The 9,154-nt window shown below is 35.8% G+C and overlaps 1 protein-coding gene across 1 annotated transcript in view; it reads right to left on the reverse strand.

Annotated features, from left to right (window-relative positions):
- The window catches only part of LOC143233187 (putative RNA-binding protein 46), a 44,973-nt gene extending 36,478 nt beyond the window's left edge, over nucleotides 1–8,495 (reverse strand). The window contains exon 1 of the mRNA XM_076469156.1: nucleotides 7,825–8,495. Within this exon, the coding sequence (XP_076325271.1) occupies nucleotides 7,825–8,439 (615 nt within the window). The 5' untranslated portion in view covers nucleotides 8,440–8,495. The remainder of the gene's footprint in view (nucleotides 1–7,824) is intronic.
- Between the last annotated feature and the right edge of the window lie 659 nt (nucleotides 8,496–9,154).

Below are 9,154 nucleotides of genomic sequence, written 5' to 3' on the forward strand. Positions count from 1 at the left end.
AAAACCCAAACCATCAAACTGCCTTCTTTCACCATTCTTCTGCCAGATGTATTAATACAATCTACACACTAGATTAAGTATTTCAAACTTGGACTAATCTGTTCATAACACCCTTTTCCAATCATCAATTGTCCAGTTTTTGTGCTTTTCAACAAACTTTAGTCAATTGGTAATATTGGAAATCGAAGTAAAGGTGTTCTAATTGCTACACGACCAAATATTACATTCTTGTTGAGTCTTCTTGATACTGTAAATCTGGACACTTTCCTATAACCTGGTGCATTGTCGATTATTTCACGCTTGAGATCAGTGGTAGTCTTCCTTCTGTCCCAAAGGCTGCATAAACAAAGATACTTAACATCAATATCGCCGAATATACGCTTTCTGCCTCTTCCTTTTCTGTTTTCAAATTTACCTTCTTTGTCTCACGATCTAGGATATACTTCACTGTGTCTGGGGAGCATTTCAAGTCTGCAGCAACTTTTCAGAGAGTCCAATCAGCATAGTAAACCTTTTTTGCGAACTCTTTGCAAAAATGACAATTCTCTATGTATTTGGGGCCATTTCATAAAAAAAAAACACTTAATATATACCAGGGTAGTGTTAAATACTGTTTCTATAAAGGTTTAATTGTGGAGTACTGTTAAGCTGATTCCTTCTAGCATATACGGGTACAATACATTAGCTCCTTGCTAACTTCTTTCTATACAGTTAAGACACTGCATGGGAGCCCATGGAAGTTTTTTCTGACCTTAACTTTGATCACTATGTCCATTCAAGCAAAGCCCTTATGACATGGCCTTAGTACAAGTATATGGGAATTCTAAAGAGTGGTTAGAATACATGGATCAGTGAAATATTACCATAATGTTTAAATTTACATTATGTAATGGCATGGAACAATTAGACCCATAAAATGGAAAGAATAACAAAATATGATATTGTCCTAACGCTTTCGCACAGTACTGTACCTCTGTAGTTCTTAGCATTCCACACCACCAATCTCCTGCAACACCCTACAAAGCCAGTCCCAACTATACACTAATAGGTATCGACCCCTCCATAAGCCATAATGATATTAAGAAGACAATAGAATACTCTCTTAAAACCAAACTCCATATAGCCTACCGAAAGAAGTTCAGAAAAGCCATCTCACTTTGTGTAGGTAGTTACAATCATGCAGCAAACCTCTAACCATACCCTTATCAGCAGCATCACCTATCATCCATACCACTTCAGAGTCGGAAACCACACCATTAACCTCTCTGTCACTCAGCCTCACCATTTACAGTTCCGATCATCAAGCAGCCACCTTCCAAAACAAACCTCCAAAGATTCAGTTCTACACGTGTTCCCTGGTCAACGGAAACTCAGAGACCATTCTCAACCAATGACCTATCTACCCAGCCATCTCTGACTATCAGATGAGATGTCTCCACAGTGACAAATCACATTATCACAGCCACTCAGTCTGCCCAAAATGAAACCATACAAGAGAAAGCCACAGAAGACCATACTGCTTATTGAATCTCCTAAAGATAACATGAAACTACCAATCCCCCCCAGCATTAAAGCCCTTCTCTGCTCTCCCAGCCTTACTGCCCATTATCCAATTCTTCCACTGCCCTCTTCATAAATATCTCAGCCTAACCTCAATCACTGTCAAATGACGAATTATGGTGCAACTTAGTTCTCTTTTTCCATTGCCCTTCGACCAGTGGTGAAGATGATTCATCTCATGACAGACCTCCTCCAAAATAACCTGTTGCTTTTAACTACTTGTTTATAAAAACTAGCTTCCTCTCATGATATATATGTAAAAACAGCTGGTTTGGGTTGAGAATATTCTTTTTATGTAGAGGAGCAAACAATATTTCGACCTTCTTTGGTCATCATCAGGTTCACAAAGAAAGAGGTAACGGACCGAAAGCTGACCACATGTTTGAAGGGGGTTGTGTATCTGAGTGTAGAAATGTAGATGGCGTGCTTAGATGTTTCATTATATTTATTAATATAGGTATAAAGGTGTTCTTCGTATTGGTTTATTTTGGACTTCAGTTGTTGTCTGGTTTTTGAACATGAAGTTTGTCTTCATCGTGGTGAATTCTATGAGGGTTGCTAATTGGTTGCTGGGAATACTGCATACCATAAATTCCCGACATCAGCAGAAAAATAACTAACATTTGGCAAAAACTAGTAACAAAATATGACAATCCAGTTAATACCAAATTTATTCAAAAACCAGGCACAAAACTAAGATCTACACTATGTAAAAACTACACTGACAAACACCACACCAACATTATTTATACAATACAATGTGATAACTGCCACGACTTCTATATTGGAGAAACAACTAGAAAAATGTAAAACACACTCAGAGAACGCAAAAAGTCACCTTCACAGGTTTTCGAGCACTGCAAATCAAATAAACACAACATAACCATAGAAAAACCCAAATACTAAATAAAGAAACAAGCATAAATGCAAATTTAAAGAAGCCTAACTTATACAACGACTCAAGCCCAAAATAAACCAATACAAAGGAACACCTTTATACCTATATTAATAAATATAATCAAACATCTGAGCACGCCCTATACATTCCTACATTCAGTTACACAACCCCCTTCAAACAAGTGGTCAGCTATCGGTCAGTTACCTCTTTTTTTCTTTGTAAACCTGACGATGACCAAAGAAGGTCGAAACGCTGTTCACTCCTCTACATAAAAAAAAAAATTCTCAACCCAAACCAGCCATTTTTACATATATATTTTTCTCTACAAGTGGGTTTTCTCGTCATCAGTGATCCTCTCAAGATAATTTTACATCATGCAACCCCCTTCGTTCTTCACTACTAGTCAACCAATCGTCGAATAAGCCTAAATGGACACTATTTGGCAATTATTAAGCACTAGCTAATGAAAGTGGTTTTTCTCAGGTATTCAAGTTTCCCCCCACATCTAACCCTAGGCATTGGTTCTACAAATCCTCTGCCGCCCTGAAGGACCTAAGTTCTACATTGGCTAGAGTTCTTTTCCCAAACGTCCCGGATTTTCATTCCACTTTTTTTGCGTGATGACCAAACTATAACTTTGCTCTTCAAATTATGATGATGTTTTGTTTATGCTCTTTTTTTCGTGTGACCAATTAGCTGAAAAGAAACAAGTTTTCTAAACACCGCCATTACATTTAACCTAAAACTTTCAGTTTGAATAGTTATGGAACTGTCCACTCAAAATTTTTATTTCCAAGAAGCTGAAGTGTCACTTTCCAATGTAGGCCATGTAAATATATCGATACTGTAAAATTATTATTATTTCTGAGTTTTTGCATGTGTATATATAATCAACTGTTCCTAAGCGCTTGGGTTTTTAGGCTCCAGAAACTTACTTAATATCAAAGTAACGTGTACGTAATAATGTGATATTAATACGGTTGGATCAGGGTTTCTTATGTCTGCATGTTCAAACATTTTTGTCTTTTGAGATTAAAAACACGAAAGGATATGTTTCTTCGCTGAAGTCCCATTTTATTGTTATCCAAATATCGATAAATTTAAAAATCTTTTTAACACACACACATACACGTACACACAAACTAAAAACTTTGAATTTGCAACTTGATTTTTATTTTGATGTAATTTTTATTAAAATATGTCGATTCTTCTGTCTTTAGCATTACTAACTAAAGCCTTTACTTTCTAACCATTTTATCAATTAGTCGTTAAATTTAATCATTCTCATTAATCTGTTTTCTGTTACTGCAAATACCACCTTGCTGCCGTCCCTAAGTTTAATTTAGCACTACCGACCAGAGGGAAAAAACTAATTAATAGTACACATCAGCATTTCTTTATCCTTAATACAAGGATTTGATTATCACTCTCATGACTCAATCACAGCTCAAAAAATACGAAAAACATAGATGCTTGGATAATCGCTTTAGATTCTGATCTTGATCACTAACAGCTGTAACACTTTGGATTTGTAACCCTAAAATCAGGGGTTCCATACCCCTCGGTGGACACAGTAGGTAGTCCGATGTGTCTTTACTATAAGAAAACACACTATCACTGAAGGAGAGAACTTTACGCAGTGGACTATGTTAATAAGTATAAATAAACTAATACAAAACTTAATAATTATAGTAGACGCATAAGATAATTGTGGTTTTTGTTGTGATAATAAATTTTGGTTAATTCTGCGCTAGCTGTACCTATTTTGGCAGTGATAGAGTAGACGAAATGCACCTAGTCAACACCACCCAAGGTTAGCTCTAGGTCTACAGTTTTATCAACGAACAGTGAGATTGACCATTTCATTATAATGCTTCCAAACTGAAAGTTCAAACACGTTTGGTATGAGAAAATTCGAACTCGCAGTTTAGCAATGAGTAACCATCAAACCTTTGTTTGCACGAAAAAAAGCCAAAAACCAAAAAATATATGTATGTATCATCCACCGCGGAGGGGTCCGGCATGGCCTAGCGCGTAAGGCGTGCGACTCGTAATCCGAGGGTCGCGGGTTCGCGCCCGCGTCGCGCTAAACATGCTCGCCCTCCTAGCCGTGGGGGTGTATAATGTGACGGTCAATCCCACTATTCGTTGGTAAAGAGTAGCCCAAGAGTTGGCGGTGGGTGGTGATGACTAGCTGCCTTCCCTCTAGTCTTACACTGCTAAATTAGGGACGGCTAGCACAGATAGCCCTCGAGTAGCTTTGTGCGAAATTCCCAAACAAACAAACAAACAAAAAAATCCACCGCGGAGAATCAAAGCCAGGATTTTAGCACTGTAAATTCGAAGACTTACTGCTATCCCACAGAAGGATCTTCTTCAGGGGTACAAAAGAGTAAAAGTTAAAGAGCGTGGGGTAATAGACGTGAAAGGGAAGTACACATCAGATAATCTACATGAAAAGGTATTTGTCTAATATCGGTTACAGGTTCTCTCATCAATAAAATTTTGTTTATTTATTGGATAAGTTATTCAAAGCATATTTATCCTCTCTGTTAATCTTGAAACGATTACTTCCAAAATCATAGGAATGCGACTCGAATCATGAAATTTGAGTTCCTTCCGACAAACTTCAATCCCCTTGATAAAACTTTCTGTTGTTTTTTCCTATCTATCAGAGTGGGTAAAGTAGTAATGGCTTTCCCAGGTGCATCTAAGGAATTATCTCCTCTCTGTGGTTTTCTCAACCTTTGAAATTCACTAATTTTGTTTAATCTATCTTTAATTAGTTAATTATTATAACAAAAGAACTTAGCCCACGAATTGGCGGTGGGTGGTGATAACTAGCTGCTTTCCCTTTAGTCTTACACTGCTAAATTAGGGACGGCTAGCACAGATAGCTCTCGAGTAGCTTTGGCCGAAATTCAAAACAAACAAACAAACAAACAAACAAACAAAAGAACTATATAGATTGAGCGAAAAACGTCATCGGCAATGCTTGTAACATATATAGCGCACACTTGATGTTAATGTTACAGAGTTCTGAAACTAAGCCTATCTACTATATTATAATACAGTGTCTCCGAAAATGAATATGACAAAAACAAAGTTGAATAACTTCATTGTTATTTGAGGCAACAACAAAAATTGAATATATATACAAGTAGTTAGCTTGTAATTTGGCTTTGTGTATTAATTTTCGCTTTATTCTTATTTCTTTCACGAACAAATTGTTATTGGAAATTAGTACCACACATGCTATAAGAGTTCTTTATACATTAGTATCACACATGCTACAATAGTTCTTTATAAATTAGTATCACACATGCTACAAGAGTTCTTTATACATTAGTATCACATACTACAAGAGTTCTTTATAAATTAGTATCACATCCTACAAGAGTTCTTTACACATTATTATCACACATGCTACTGGTTCTTTATTCCACAACTTCAAGAAACTCTTGGCTTATTACAAAAGCTATCTTCCAAAAGGATGGAGCACCGTCCCACTTCGTTCGAAATATTAGTGCTTTTAAAATAAAATTTTCAAAATTGTTGGATTAGCAGGAGAGGACGTATTAAATGGTCTACTCATTCGCCAGATTTAACTCCTTTAGATTTTGATATATGGGACTTTTTGAAAACAAAACTCTACCACAGCAAACCACAAGTTCTTGAAGAACTGAAACATCGAATTCCTGATGCTATCTAATCCATCCTCACTGCCTTGTTGGAAAATGTTTCCTTAGAATTTTAACGCAGAATTAGATTAATTAGAGCATATGATGAAAGACATCTAGAAGTCCATTAATTATTAAAACTATAATTTACAAGCTTATTACTTGTCTCTGTATTTAACTTTCGTTATCTCAAATATTAAATTAAGTAATATAAAGCAGAACTTACTAACTAATTTTCACTGAAAATAAAGTCACAAAACTATCAAATTAAATCAGAATTTGGGCCCGGCATGGCCAAACGCGTAAGGCGTGCGACTCGTGATCCGAGGGTCGCGGGTTTGTGCCCGCATCGCGCCAAACATGCTCGCCCTCCCAGCCGTGGGGGCGTTATAATGTTACGGTCAATCCCACTATTCGTTGGTAAAAGAGTAGCCCAAGAGTTGGCGGTGGGTGGTGATGACTAGCTGCCTTCCCTCTAGTCTTACACTGCTAAATTAGGGACGGCTAGCACAGATAGCCCTCGAGTAGCTTTGTGCGAAATTCAAAAACAAACAAACAAATCAGAATTTTACAGTTTCGAAGTACTACAAATTGATTTAGATGCAGCTATTTTTCAAACATTTCATTAAATATCATAGCAAGTCTTCCTCAAACCTATTAGTAAGTATTATAGATATTTCTTGAAATATACGACAATATTTATTTAAAAAATAGGCTATTATAAGTAAAACCATATTATAAATTCATAGTAGGCTTGCACAGAAAAAAAAAGACTTGCTTGTTATTAAGCACAAAGGATGTTAACACCGTAAGCACTAAATAAAAAGAAAAGAAACTAATATAAAATGCTCTCATCACAAGGGGTATTGAGACCCGATTTCTAGGACAAGAAATCCGCACACATACCACTATGCCACTGGGGAACGATAAAATAAAAGAAAAAACAGAAGCACTGTAGTACCGGTACTACTACTAGTCTTTTTTTTTTTTTTAGTTGTCTTTTTTTAGTTTGTTTCTTTTATTTTATACAAGTACTTCAAAGAAATTTCACTGTTTTATAGCCACAAACTTTTGTGTTTAAGAGGATTTCAACAACAATGGTACGCAAACTGAGAATCACAATAAATTACAATATAAAATGTTTTCTACTTCTTACACTAAGTGGTTCTTCAAAATAAATGTACCTGTAGATTAAACTTTATCATGAACGGCATTAGCACTCTACAAAGTAAACTCAGTTATAGTAATACCATCCTAGAACTCACAATGTGTGTCCAAAATTTCATTAGATATTATGTTTAACTTTAATATGAGTATTATTTTTAAGCGTTCCTACGAAAGTACCATAGCATTAGAAATTATGACATTTCGAACTTTTAAACTAGGTCGCTAAGGTATGCTCTTCAAAGCCAAAAACTATTCTCTAAATATTTAACCCTATCTAGGCTTATAATATTGAAACGACTATCACCTAGTTCGAAGCAAAATCTGATATTGCTTTAAATTTAAAATGTTAATGCACCAAACTTTAAACATTTATTCAAATGGCATACAACTACTAGGGTACAAAATTACGTAACAACTAGCCTAACTACGTAAGCTAACATATTATCTGGATTTCTTGAAACATATCAAAGAATAGTAGTATTTTACAAAAACATAAAACACGTTAAAATTTTAGCCTACTTTTAACATCGTATCTTCATCCACTTCAGGTTCTGGTTCTGCCCAATCTACGGCAATTTCTTGTCCCCACAGTTGGAATTTACCTGGAATCAATTTGCGACGGGCCATAGCTGCAGCTCTGTGGTTTTCATATTCAACGAATGCAAAGCCTCTGTTTTTTGTTTTGTCCGGAATACTTCTATATAGAATAACATCTACAACTCCTTCAGTTACTTTTTTCATTTCTTCTAGTATTTCCTCCCTTTCTTTCGTTTTAGGAATTCCTCCTACAAAAAGTCGACAATTATCCACTGATTTACATACACCAATAAAGCGGCCTTTTCGAATTTCATAATTGTTCAGTTCTTTCACAGCTCTTTTAGAGTCCGTAAGATTCATGAACATCACAAACGCGTAACCACGATTGCTTCCACTAAAATCCATCATTAGCCTAACTTCATAAATTTTTCCAACTTTTTCAAACACGGGTACAAGTTCGTCTTCGTAGAGATCTCGTGGAATTTTCCCCACAAAAACTTCGCTTCCTTTCTGAGGTGGAGGTCCTTCCCAATTTGGCGGTGGTCCAAACTTTCTCTGGCCATTCTCTTGAATTATCTGATATCCAGTTCTTTCCATAAGACTTAGTAAAGCTGCTTCTTTGGACCTAGATACACAGGAGCTCGTGGTTGAAGCTTGCCCCGTCGATGGAAATCCGGAGTAGTAGCAATTTAGCATATTTCTTTACACTGGGTTGTCAATTAACAAACTGCTAGTAATACGAACTACCCCTAGCAATTTGATCCTTTCAAATCAGTTAGTACGCGTATAAAATAGGGTCAAGAACAATAGGCGCATGCCTCGAGCTAATATTTTGAAACAAAGGGGGCCGTTTGTATTATTTATCTTTGCAAAATATAACAACGCTTAAAAAACACAGATATTTTATATTTTTTTCGAGTTACTTACTATGTGCGTTATGAAGTGAGAGTATTCAATTATTGTTATCAACTTTTATCAATTTCTATTACAGACTTGATGAATTAAACTGAGTTGCATATCAAAATTTTATAACCATAGAACTGTTAAATGCCGTCACTAAAATACGTAAGCACTAAATAATAAAGAAAATAAATTATCTAATATAAGGATGCTAAACTCATAATACACCAGAATAACTTATTAAATAATATATAAAATACAGGACAAATATCATTGAAGTATTGTATCGGATCTAGCTAGAATGATGTTCTCAGTGATGTCGAGAAAACCCTCTTATAGAGAAAAATATATATGTACCTGAAGATGACCGAAGAAGGTTGAAACGTTGTTCACTACTCTACGTAAAAAATGT

Source organism: Tachypleus tridentatus, chromosome 1 (genome assembly GCF_004210375.1).
Source record: "Tachypleus tridentatus isolate NWPU-2018 chromosome 1, ASM421037v1, whole genome shotgun sequence".
NCBI lineage: Eukaryota > Metazoa > Arthropoda > Merostomata > Xiphosura > Limulidae > Tachypleus > Tachypleus tridentatus.